The sequence below is a fragment of the Thalassophryne amazonica genome, chromosome 8 (genome assembly GCF_902500255.1).
Source record: "Thalassophryne amazonica chromosome 8, fThaAma1.1, whole genome shotgun sequence".
NCBI classification, from domain to species: domain Eukaryota; kingdom Metazoa; phylum Chordata; class Actinopteri; order Batrachoidiformes; family Batrachoididae; genus Thalassophryne; species Thalassophryne amazonica.
Genome location: NC_047110.1, coordinates 111,711,818 through 111,725,481, shown reverse-complemented (window position 1 = coordinate 111,725,481; position 13,664 = coordinate 111,711,818). Strand labels below are relative to the sequence as shown.

The 13,664-nt window shown below is 41.4% G+C and overlaps 1 protein-coding gene across 2 annotated transcripts in view; it reads left to right on the top strand.

Moving 5' to 3' along the window:
• The window catches only part of ctcf (CCCTC-binding factor (zinc finger protein)), a 33,684-nt gene that overhangs the window by 5,950 nt on the left and 14,070 nt on the right, over positions 1-13,664 (top strand). Inside the window, exons 2-5 of one of the 2 annotated variants that reach the window (XM_034177273.1) lie at positions 4,054-4,208; positions 4,291-4,424; positions 4,753-4,872; positions 6,190-6,357. In XM_034177273.1, coding sequence (XP_034033164.1) covers positions 4,055-4,208; positions 4,291-4,424; positions 4,753-4,872; positions 6,190-6,357 — 576 coding nt within the window. In that variant the 5' untranslated portion in view covers position 4,054. Of the gene's footprint in view, positions 1-4,042; positions 4,209-4,290; positions 4,425-4,752; positions 4,873-6,189; positions 6,358-13,664 lie in introns of both variants that reach the window. The other variant, XM_034177274.1, reaches the window with a different exon arrangement.

The following is a 13,664-nucleotide window of genomic DNA, read 5'->3' as shown; positions in this document are numbered from 1 at the left end:
CTCCCCGTCTTTGCCGCCGCTCGCTCTTGCCCTTGGGGCCGCGGCCCGGGTGGTGTGGTTCTGGGGCTCCCCCTATTGGTGCACCTATGCTGGCACCCTGTGTGCTTCCCTTGGGTTTTGGGGCGGCTACCTGTGACCCTGTGGGGGGGGGGGGGGGTGTCGGGGGTGCATTCTGGCGTTGTCGGGCTGCTCCCCTGTTGGTTTGCTGTGCTGCCCGGTGGCTACGGGGGCTGCCTTTCCTGGCCCCTGTGCCGTTCCGTTGCTCCTTTTCTCCTGGTTCCCCCGGGTCCCTGCATCCTGGACCCACTTCCGTCGGTGCTCGCGGCTGGCCGCGTGGCTTCTGACGTGCCAAAGTGGTCCATGTCATATGGTAAGGATTTGTACTCTTGTCTTGGCCCAACACACCAGCCACAGTAGTGATTGGATATTTAGCTGTGATCTGAGTCTCTGTGTGTGGATGGTTGCGTGTTTGTGGCAGTCACCACAATTCGGTTTTTGGGTTCTCTTAAGAGGATTAACACTACAGTGTTCTGGATTAGGGTATGGATGCTCACTAATTAGACAACAGACTGTTGCTGTCACTGTTTGTTCATGTGTGGTTGTTTGTCATGGTATGTTGTATGGTTGGGGCCCCGTCTCCTTGGTGTCTCACGTCACAGTTATTGTCTTCACCACCTGTCTCTCGTTCTTGTCTGTCTTTGTGTTGTTTTGGTGGTCAGCCCTTCCTGATAGAAGTTGTCGGTTGGCTTTGAGTAGGATGTTGTAGGCTGATCGGGAAGGGCGGATGGGGGTCACACACACACCACATTCACTCATGCACTACATACCTTCTGTCTTGCAAGAATAAATTGCATATATGCGAGTTCATAAATGGTTCTGCCAGTGTGGCACTTACCATTACTATATATGCAGACGGGGAAGAAAAAACGAAATAAAACAATCAATCCACGAATCGTAGATCGACGCACTGCTTCGACCTGTGAATCACTGCTTCGATTGGTTCAAGGTTCAAAGCAAAGCCGCGCTGCAGAAAAGTTGATTACAGACCTGCAGTGGGTCTGTAATCAACTTTTCTGCAGCAAACACCCCCCAAGTGCGCAACTGCAAAAAAGCCTATCGGACATGCCTCATGACAAATCGGCCTGACTTCGTTGCAGTCACTAGTAATCAGTGGTGTCTCTGGGTGAAGGGTTAGACATGACTTTTTTCGTGTGTGTTTTTGTAACAAGTAACGGCATGGCGCATAGAAAATGTATTGGAGTAGAAGTATGCAATTAAGGTCTGAAATACAGTGAAGTGAAAGTAAGCTGAATTTAAAAAAAAAAAAAAACTCAAGTAAAGTACAAAGTCTCCCAAAACATACTTAAGTACAATAGTGAAATATTTTTACTTTGTTACTATACAACACTGATTGTGAGTACATATATTGTAAATGCATTAAAAATGCATGCATGACACAATAAAGTCAAACCACTTATTTCCATTGTGGTCAATTTAAGAATCAATTGACAAAATAGATGTAATAATAAAAGAAAATAACAATATTTATAATACCGATGATGATGATAATATTAAGTGTGTATATGATAACAAACAAACAATTTATAAATACATTAAGATAGTAAATTAACATAAAATAATAAATATAGATCAAGCAGGTAGCGTGTTAGTCCTTCTCTCTCCTCTTACCAGTTTGGCACCTTAGGAGCTCTCTTAACATCTAAGGTGCTTTGCGGACAACTTTCCTCCTCCAGTCCGGCGGAGGAAGAAGCGCGCGCACAATTAAACCCTGCTGCACCGCATTCAGTTTGATTGCTGACACTAAGTCGGCTAAAAGTCTCATTTCAGTGCTCCAGCGCGCACACACATCTGGCTCTGTCCGTCTCCTCCTCCTCTCTGCGCCACTCCATGGCACAGAGCCCAACTACGCATGCTGGAGCGATCTGAATTCGGTTGGATGAATATGGGTGTGTGTGTGGAGACAATTCACCTCGTTCACAACATGACAGAACTTAACGATGCGCTGTTACACGCAATAGTGTGCAACAGTGTGGAACATTATTCATGACCGTGCGTAATGGTTCCTGATAAGTCTCCAGCAACATGTACCATTAATTGTAACGCGCGGTAACAGGTTGCAACAGTTCCTGAGGACACCTGACGCCTCTGCCGCGAATCATCACATTCGTGATCAGCAGCCAAGAATTGTACTTCGTGGCATTCGTAACTTGTCGTTATGTGTAAACGCAGCATTACCAGCTAATGACCGGGCCATCTGTTAGCAAGCTCTTCATGAAGGTGAAGAAAGTACGATATTTGTGATATTAATGAAGCATTTTTTTGGCTGTCACAAAATCTTCCACGAATGTCATGCACCACCCTCATGCCATGGAGTTCGCAACTGAGTGTGTTGATCTGTCTTGATTCGTGGTGATCCTTAATAGAGTGTGACAGCATTCGTAGTGGTTCCTGTGATGGTTCTTGGACCCCAGACTGTCATGGGTTGTTAAGAATTAACACGAATTGTAACGTGGTGTCACATTTCACTGAGCGCCACTACAAATTACTCTCACGTGTGCACAATTAAACCCCGCTGCACCACGTTCAGTTTCATTGAAGCAGTATGCCGAAGGACAGTGACGCCAAGTCGGCTAAGTGTCATTCCACACTTCCCGCTGATGGTCCTCAATATGCTCCCGCATGTGTTCCACCTGCTGTTGTGCCTGATTGCCGGGAGAACAAGTCTGAACTTCCTCCAGTCTGGCAACAGTGTGGGACATAATATTGACCGTGCATAATGGTTCCTAATAATTCGCCAGCGACACGTGCCATTAATTGTAACGTGCGATAACAGGTCGCGATAGTTCCTGAGGACACCTGACGCGTCTGCCCCTAATCATAACATTCATGATCGGCAGCCAAGAATGTATACTTCATGGCATTCCTGACTTGTCGTCGTTATATGTAAATGCATTAATGCAGCAATTAGGCTGCTTTGTGGATACAGGCCGTAGGTTCTTGTTATCATATAGATACTATTAATATGATCGTTTTTGTTATTATTATAATTATTATCAGTATTATCAATATTATTTTCTTTTATTATTGCATCTGTTTTGTCATTTGATTTTTAAATGAACCGTAATGGAAATAAGTGTTTTTGCTTTCTTGTCTCATGTATGTATTTACAATTATATTATGTATTCTCAATGAATGTGCTAAATAAATTCATGCACGCTTTTAATGTATAGATATTTGGCATGTGAATGACATACGTTCAAACAGTTTCAAGCTGTTTAACAATTTATTTAATTTGCTTGGTTTCATCATCATAACAAAGTTATCCTCACGATTACATGTCTTGCATTTGTTTGAGTGCATTTGTTTTTTATTTCTCCTCCCCCTTCCGTGACAACCAATCACAGCTCTTAGAGGACTGCCTCATACCTAGCAACGGGTTCAACCCCACCTCCTCACAAAGATAGGTGTCCCCTCCTTGCTCAGACTTGCTCTCAGACATCTGATGGCTCACTCTTAGGCTAAGATTCCTTGCAAGGAAATTTTAGGCTAGTTAGGCGCTCTTTGAAAGGACTTTGATTTGCTTTGTGGATATGGGCCCTGATCTGATTCTGCAGGACTTGGTTTTAGTCACAAATCTTCATATCAAATGAACTTTAAATGTAGGGAACTGTTTTGGAAATGCATAAATTAAAATGTCAAAGGGTTGTAGTTGACAAACAATTCAAACCTGATATTTGGAGTTTCTCTGTGTGTGGTGTTGGAACAGAAGTGAGTTTCCAGCGTGAGGTCAACTGTTCTTGGAGTCGGTTGCAGACGTAGTATTTCCAAACAACCTCTCAATCAAATGTGTATATAATGTTCTAGTCTATTTTTAGGAAAGCCTTAATGAGGGTTTGCACTAAAGGTCACTCACCTCTGAGACTGGACCATGTCCACTGCGTACACAGATTGTGGTCAATGATTAGTAAGATGTTCCCTCAGCTGTTGCAGTGGCATAACATTTGTTTCCAAAATGTCATAGTACCTGCCCAGCATGGACGGGGGGCCAACAGAGGTCGTCAGTGTGGTGGAGGGACCCTCCATCCAGGCTGTTCACACCCAAGAAGTCATGGTTGCTGACCTCCTCCAGCAAGCTGCAGAGGCTGGTGGCATGGTTGAGGGCCAAACTGCAGTCCTCTTGGAACAAGGTTTTTAAACCCTGACATGCACAATACATGGACATGAGATACTGGGCTAGAACATGCTCTGAGTGTCAGTGATGCGTTTCAGGTCATGCTGAAGGAATGGTCACAGCCAGCCAGACCCAGCAGCAGTTACTGGAAGGTGGAGGAGGAGTTGAAATGATGGTCATGGAGTCACTGGATCCGACTCTGCTCCAGATGAAGACTGAGGAACAGTCACTGGTAAGAACTTGGGGTTGAACTGTGGTTACTTGGTGTCATGGTAGACAGCCAGAGGAGTCGTGCCTTTACCAAGGCTGCTGTAATGAAGCCTTGGAACAATTGGTATTTGTTACTAAAATTCCCTGGGGGGTAATCATTTAAAAAAAAAAAAAATCTACCCAAGAGTTTAGAATTACAGAATTTTAGGATTCAGGATTGAAATTGTTTGTGTTAAGAAAGAAATTGAAAGAAACATTTAAGATCTGCTGTTATACACAAAAAAACAGTTGCATTTGTGTTGTCAATTTTGAAGGAAAACGTCGTCAACTGAAACAAAGTTGCTTTGTAGGTGATTGATGGTACAGTCGGTGGAACTGCAACCACGGTGGGGGTGGTTGGGGCGATACCAGGAACCGCTCACCAAACAACTGTAACCACCATGGACCAGACCCAAATCATCACACTTCAGGTTAGCGCAGTCATTTAATGTGTTGTTTGACCTGCATCGCTGGATCTGGCATGTTTAGGAAATGCTTGACTACGTGTGTGATGTTGGGCTTTGCGATGCACTTTAGGGGGTGTCCTGCGTTCTCTTGAGTGTCGTGGCAGCTTTCTGGCATGTAAGAGTTGATTTGTCTTTCAGTCACAACCAAGTCAGAAACATGGTACACTCCTAACACGGGTCAACAGTGACAGGAAAACGACATTTTCCAGAGTGTTTTGAGTGTAATGGTAACTTGAGAGAAAGTGACAGTTAACCCTCTGGGGCCGACACCGTCGCATACGACGGCTAAGACCAAGCTTTACTAAAATTATAAATAACCTTTGAATGATATGAGATAGAAACTTTTTTTTTTGCTAAAAAAGTTAACTCCGCGGACGTTCGAGCCAGCCATCGGTCATCTTTGTACTCCTCATAGAAGCTGTGTGATGGCGTGCGCAATGTGAGTGTCCAATCGGAATTGGTGCACCGACACATGGTTTTCCAAAATCCAATCGTAGGGCAGAGTTACCTCACGTGAAAAGCCAAAGATTGTTTTCAGTAGTGATATGTTACTAGTTGGGCCATTTGAATAGCCCCCTGGGTGCTCCAGTAAATACATACTATTAGTACATACTCAGTGTGCCCTGCGCCATTACGCACAGCGATCAGTGAAAGCAGACAGAGAGCCTCTGATGACAATCTCACGTGCTCAAAGAGTGTGTAACTTTCAGGATTGCTCCACTAGTTTGCATGTGAATGTTACTGATAACTCTGTTGCTTTCTTTGTGTAAGGCACTGTTTACTGTCCATATCAGTGGACAACAAAACGCATAGACCATTTTGTATATATTGTTCAAAATGTGGATTTGTGTTTGTTTGAACCTTTTTGTTGTACAGTCTTTCACACAAGACCTCCAATTACCTTTTTAAAGTGTCAAAACAGTTGTTTATTATAGTTTGCTGTGTGTTTTTAATAAATGTGTGGAAAATTATTTTTCGCTTTATTTTTTCCTTGCCTATTTTTGATTGTAAACCTTTATTACACTTACAAAACACAACAAAAACATATATATTCTGAAAGCACAGGTTGTCGTGAAAAAAAGAGACATAAAACTTGATTGTGGGATACAGGGAGAGCTGCTAACACCAATAATAAAACATTTATGCCAGGTGAGTGAACTGTCTTAAAAAAATGCCTTCGGACCCCAGAGGGTTAAGGTTGTCACTAAATAACAATGTTCTCAGTTGCCGTTGCCCAGAGACAACCAAATGCATGTGATGAGTTTGTCTTTTCATTCTCAGGTAGTAAACATGGAGGAACAGGCCGCTCTGGGTTTAGGAGAGCTTCAGTTGGTCCAGGTGCCGGTTTCAGCCACGACTGTGGAGGGCACCTTCGTGAGCACTGCTGGCATGTCAAAGGACGGCGAACCCGTTATCTGCCACACACTGCCACTGCCCGAGGGCTTTCAGGTAAAAACGCGAAACCTCATGTTTTGTCATACTGTGTGCCAAACCTAGTAAGTGTAATTTTTTGCCATTACAAATGACAATTTTTCAATACAGTGGTCCCTTGTTTATCACGGGAGTTACGTTCTAAAAAAGCCCGCAATAGGCGAAATCCGTGAAGTAGACAGCGTTATTTTTTACAATTATTATAGATGTTTTAAGGCTGTAAAACCCCTCACTACACGCTTTATACACTTTTCTCAAACAGACATTAACATTTTCTCACTTTTCTCTCGTGTGTAAACACTCTCAAAGTTCAAACCTTAGTAGAAAAACAAGACCAACCTGTTTTCAGGCCCAAACATTTGTTTGAGAAGAGATGTTTTCGGGTATCATTAAGAAGTGATTCGATACACCAACATCGATAGCCTTTTTGCTTAACGATTCCCTTATCCGTCCTTCAGAGCATCCGTTGTTTTTGAGGTTTTTTTATCGGGAAAAAGATCATTTCTCTATGTTGGTTACAGACCCTGCAGCGGGTCTGTAATCAACTGCTTCTACAACCCCTGGCAATAATTATGGAATCACTGGCCTCGGAAGATGTTCATTCAGTTGTTTAATTTTGTAGAAAAAAGCAAATCACAGACATGACACAAAACTAAAGCCATTTCAAATGGCAACTTTCTAGCTTTAAGAAACACTATAAGAAAAAAAGAAAAATAATTGTGGCAGTCAGTAATGGTTACTTTTTTAGACCAAGCAGAGGGGAAAAAAATATGGACTCACTCAAGTCTGAGGAATAAATTATGGAATCACCCTGTAAATTTTCATCCCCAAAACTAACACCTGCATCAAATCAGATCTGCTCGTTAGTCTGCATCTAAAAAGGAGTGATCACAGAGCTGTTGCACCAAGTGGACTGACATGAATCATGGCTCCAACATGAGAGATGTCAATTGAAACAAAGGAGAGGATTATCAAACTCTTAAAATAGGGTAAATCATCGCGCAGTGTTGCAAAAGATGTTGGTTGTTCACAGTCAGCTGTGTCTAAACTCTGGACCAAATACAAACAACATGGGAAGGTTGTTAAAGGCAAACATACTGGTAGACCAAGGAAGACATCAAAGCATCAAGACAGAAAACTTAAAGCAAAATGTCTCAAAAATCGAAAATGCACAACAAAACAAATGATGAACGAATGGGAGGAAACTGGAGTCAACGTCTGTGACCGAACTGTAAGAAACCGCCTAAAGGAAATGGGATTTACATACAGAAAAGCTAAACGAAAGCCATCATTAACACCTAAACAGAAAAAAACAAGGTTACAATGGGCTAAGGAAAAGCAATCGTGGACTGTGGATGACTGGATGAAAGTCATATTCAGTGATGAATCTCGAATCTGCATTGGGCAAGGTGATGATGCTGGAACTTTTGTTTGGTGCCTTTCCAATGAGATTTATAAAGATGACTGCCTGAAGAGAACATGTAAATTTCCACAGTCATTGATGATATGGGGCTGCATGTCAGGTAAAGGCACTGGGGAGATGGCTGTCATTACATCATCAATAAATGCACAAGTTTACGTTGATATTTTGGACACTTTTCTTATCCCATCAATTGAAAGGATGTTTGGGGAAGATGAAATCATTTTTCAAGATGATAATGCATCTTGCCATAGAGCAAAAACTGTGAAAACATTCCTTGCAAAAAGACACATAGGGTCAATGTCATGGCCTGCAAATAGTCCGGATCTTAATCCAATTGAAAATCTTTGGTGGAAGTTGAACAAAATGGTCCATGACAAGGCTCCAACCAGCAAAGCTGATCTGGCAACAGCAATCAGAGAAAGTTGGAGCCAGATTGATGAAGACTACTGTTTGTCACTCATTAAGTCCATGCCTCAGAGACTGCAAACTGTTATAAAAGCCAGAGGTGGTGCAACAAAATACTAGTGATGTGTTGGAGCGTTCTTTTGTTTTTCATGATTCCATAATTTTTTCTTCAGAATTGAGTGATTCCGTATTTTTTTTCCCTCTGCTTGGTCTAAAAAAGTAACCATTACTGACTGCCACAATTTTTTTTTCTTGATTTCTTATAGTGTTTCTTAAAGCCAGAAAGTTGCCATTTGAAATGACTTTAGTTTTGTGTCATGTCTGTGATCTGCTTTTTTTCTACAAAATTAAACAACTGAATGAACATCCTCCGAGGCCCGTGATTCCATACTTTTTGCCAGGGGTTGTACAACGGCTCTGCTTCGAAGCTTGAACCAACAAAGCAATGCTTCGAACTGCTGCTTCATTGGTTCATTGCTTCGCTGCTCTTCAGAAGCGGCAAGTCCGCTTCTTAACCCATCTCAAAGCCATGAAAAAATGTCAATCAGGAGTCACTTTTGTGTGGATTAAAGTCACTAACTGGGACTCTTGTTGCAGTCAAGAAATGACAATCGTCCTCCATTCTGTTGGCACAGCTCCAAATGCTGCGCGGCTCTCTGCCAAGTCAAGTTAGAGTCCGGTCGGAATTAGTAACTTCAAAGCGAATCGCCGCTTTAAATAAAATGACGCCTCTTTCCAAATGTAATACAGACAATAAACTACAATCAACTAAAATGTTTTTTCCTCCAAAAATGAGACGTCCTGCATTCTTTTTTGAATTACATCCTGACGTGCAGCACAGCCAACTGCAAGAGTTCAGTTCAGATATATGGAATGACATTCATTCCAATAATGTCTAAAAGGAAATGCTTTTGACAGAAACTACAGATTTTATTTCTGTTTATGTCCAGAGATTAAGGATCCACCATGTAGGGTTTATTTTTGTCCAGAGTTTAAGGATCCAGTGACCAATTTCATATTTATTTACTTTAAGACTCAATAAAATGTTGTTGACAAAGAAAACCTGTAAAGCGTAATTTTAGTACACAGAAAATACAAAAGAGGTATCGATAAGGAATCGGATCACTAATGGTATCGATGTCAATAAAATCTTATTAATACCCATCTCTAATGATGAATCACATAATTGGATGAAACCCGCTGTTTTAATGAGGAGAGCAGGAAGGCCCAGATTAGCCTGAAATTGATAAACTGCGATTATCAAGGTGAAAGAAACTGTGAAACACGTTTCACACCAACCTTGCAGTTTAATCCATATTTCTGGTGTTCATCCTAAAGTCCATCATCTGCCCAAATATGTTGAAATATGTAGGGGATCAGGGCTGTGAAAACACCCCGAAATTCTGCAAATTTCGTAATTTGGGTAGGGGGTTAGTGTTTTACTCTGTAATCGTCAGGGTTCTAACTAGCATAAAATTTTAGTGTAGTGGTAATGTCGAGGGAGGGAAGCGACCGGGGGGGTGCGGAAGGGGGTAAGCTTTTGAAAATTCAAGCTAAAAATTGGCCATTCTAAGGGTACCCAAAGGGGAAAAGCCAGGTACGACAGCCCAAGTCCCTTCATCATGTCCAGAAGGCTGGGGAAGTTTGTTGAGTGGGCAATCTCATTCTGGGTTAGCCAGTACATGGCCCTCGATGAGGCAGTCGGAGTCCGTGGACATTTTTTTATTCTCTTTCTTATGAGTAGTTTTTATTTTATGCTTTATTCTTTTACTTCTGTTTTTAATTAGATATTTGAATTTTTTATTTGTATTTATTTATTTATTTTAATTTTTTATGTTGAATTGTTCTGTGTGAGGCACCTTTGAAATTGAACAACATTTTATTGAGTCAAAATAAATAAATATGTAATTGGTTACTGGATCCTTAAACTCTGGACATAATAAACTCTACATGGTGGATCCTAAATCTGTAGACATAAACAGAAATAAATCCTGTTAGTTTTTGTCAAAAGCATTTCCTTTCAGACATTATTATTGGCATGAATGTCTTTCCATATTGAGCTGAGCTCTTGCAGCTGCTCTGCAGGTCAGGTTTATCCAGAATGCAAGACGTCTCATTTTGGGAGGAAAAAAACGTTTTAGTCGATTGTAGTTTATTGTCTGTATTGCAACATTTGTAAGAGGTGTCATTTTATTTAAAGCGGCGATTCGTTTTGAAGTTATTAATTCCGAGCGGACTCTGTCTCAGCAGAGAGCCATGCAGCATTTAAAGCTGTGACAACGGAACGGAGGGCGATTCTCGTTTCTCGACTGCAACAAGACCAGAGTCCCAGTTAGTGACTTTAATCCACACAAAAGTACTCATGATATTTTAATGGCTTTCAGAGGGGTTAAGAAGCGGAATTACCGCTTCTGAAGAGCAGCGAATCAAAGAGTCACGAGCCATTGAATTGAAGCATTGCTTCAAACTGGAGTTGCACTGAAGAAAATCGTAACGGTCCAAAATTGTAGCGTAACGGGCCGTAACACAAGTTTGTACTAGCTAGTACCCTGATCATGATCATCACCGAGTTTGTAAAATGTCTATCACAATGCGTTTTTTATAACATCGTGTAAGTTTTACAAATCCACGGAAAATCATTCCATGTCCTACTTCCATGTCATATTCTGTTATTTCAACATCATCATTGGCAGTTCAAATGAAACTTCGACTCTAGGATCATTTAAGTATGTACTTCTTTTCAGGTTTTTTTTGTTTCCCCTGGAGATGCTGAAAATGTATCATTAGATACAAAATTTGTTTGGTTTCTGGGGCCCTAGAGACCAGGGCCCGTGGGCTGCGCCCCCCACACGCCCCGCAAATTTTTCTTGGATTTCACAATTTTCATTTCATATCCCTGGGGATTCATTAAGGAAAGAAGAGAAGTTGGAATGATAAAAAGCAGCAGTTGCAGATTTTTTTTTTTTTTTTCGGAGGTCTTTTGAGAAAGATTTTAATTTCTGTTTCCATAAACGTAATAACGTAATTATTGTATGGCCTTGCCTTACAATATAAAGCGCCTTGGGGCAACTGTTTGTTGTGATTTGGCGCTATATAAATAAAATTGATTGATTGATAAATAGATTCTGGTGCCTTTTTCAGAAGCAAAATAAAGTAAGTGTGCCATTATAGTTATAAATTACAATATTAAAGGATTATTAACCTTGTTTGCTCAGTCTGTACGGGGAAATATCAGACCTTGGTGTTTTTTGCACGGACCAAGCATCAGTACAGACCGAGCAAATGAGGTTAATAATTTGTTTATTATATGGCTGTTGTGCATATAAACACACACACTTAGAGTATCACCCGAATGTGCTGTTGAGCGTGTTTGCTTTCTTCACCTTCATGAAGAACTTGCTAACAGATGGTCCGATCATTAGCTGGTAATGCTGCGTTTACACATAACGACGACAAGTCACGAATGCCACGAAGTACACATTCTTGGCTGCTGATCACGAATGTGATAATTCACAGCAGAGGCGTCAGGTGTCCTCAGGAACTGCTGCAACCTGTTACCACACGTTATGATTAATGGCACGTGTTGCTGGAGAATTATCAGGAACCATTACGCATGGTCAAGAATAATGTTCCGCGTTGTTGCGCACTATTGCGCGTAACAGCACATTAAGTTCTGTCATGTTGTGAACGAGGTGAATTGTCTCCACACACACCCATATTCATCCAACTGAATTCAGATTGTTTCAGTTTTTCAGAAGATCTTTGTGACTGCATGTGTAGTTGGGCTCTGTGCCATGGAGTGGTGCAGAGGAGGAGGAGAGTGTGGCTCTTGTCTTGCGCGTTTTCCCAAACATCAGGCACATGCAGCAGGTGGAACATCTGCAGGAGCGCAGTGGAGCACTGAAATGAGACTTGTAGCCGACTTAGTGTCAGCAATCAAACTGAATGCGGTGCAGCAGGGTTTAATTGTGCGCGCGCTTCTTCCTCCGCTGGACTGGAGGAGGTGCAGAGATGTCTGGCTGCACGTGAGTCTCCTCTCGCTCCTCTGGTTCAGACTCGCTCTCCTGCTCATCGGTTACAACAGCAGGTGGAACACCTGCAGGAGCGTCCTGAGGAGCTTCAGCAGGAACTGTGGAACGACACTTGGCTGAATTCGCATCACTGTTCCTCTTCGGCATACTGCATCAAACTGAACGCTTTGGAGCCGAGTTTAATTATGCGCACGTGACAGAAACTGATTTGTCGTGGCGCGGAGTGAAATGTGATGCCGCGTTACAAGTCATGTCAAAACTTGACAGTTTCCATGTCACTTCGTAATAACACGTGACAGTCTGGGGTCCAAGAACCATCACAGGAACCACTATCAACGCTGTCACACTCTATTAAGGATCACTACTCATCAAGATGGATCAACATGCTCAGTTGCGACCTCCACGACGTGAGACGAAATGAGGGTGGTGTGTGACATTCGTGGAAGATTTTTTGACAGGCAAAAACATGCTCCACGAATATCAAGAATATCACGCACCACCACGCACTATTAAGAAACCTATTCAGATGTGTTAAGTCACGTTAAGAATGTCAGGAATGTGTCACGAATAACAGAAAAATGACATTCGTAACGCATCTTGCTTATGTGTAAACGCAGCTTAAGCTTTCAATCTGTGTGTGGGTTTTTTTTGTTGTTGGGTTTCTTTTTTTTTTACCATTGGTGTTTAGATATTTACAGAGTATGTTCTTGTCCCACTTGGTTTTCCTAATCGTGTTTTTAGCTTCTTCATTTGTAACAAAAATACGCCTTCCTGACCAATTTGTCATGGTAACTGGTCCAGATATGGGAAAATATCGGACCGGTAATCAGCCAATCAGAGCGCGCATAGTATCGCAGCCATATAATATTTGTTATTGCTGAGAATGTAGGTCTGTTGTTTTTGCAGTTTTACTTCTACATGTTATTTAAATCCCCAAGTAAAACATTTGTAGTCCCATCCTAGAAAATTATTTCATATTGTGACTTTATTTCTGGAGGTGTATGAATGAAGTGGTTTGAAACATATTTCGGGACAGTCTGAATATGAAATATTTCATTATGACCTAAACTTTGCTTTCCATTTTTAAAAAGAACTTGAAGAACAATTAAAAATGTAAATTTAGCCCGTGGTTCTGAATGAAAGCAGGATCTCCAGCATTTAAATATTTCAAAATACAATGATTAGAGTTCTATTAGATTGCCATATGAACAGTACTAATGAATAAAAATAGCCTTGAGTGTCGTAAAAAACTAATTAAAAGAAAGAAATACAGCAAAACAGGCCTGAGTTTATAACTTGAAATTCTTATTCAAAAAGATGAGAATGTCTATATTGTCTGGTAAGAGGGTAATAATATCACTAACTTCATTTCACAAAGAGTAAAAACTGATGGGATGAAACAAGGAAACACTGCGTTCATACACTTGGAGTGTTTATCAGTTCAACTCTGATGCGCCTCAAGTGGA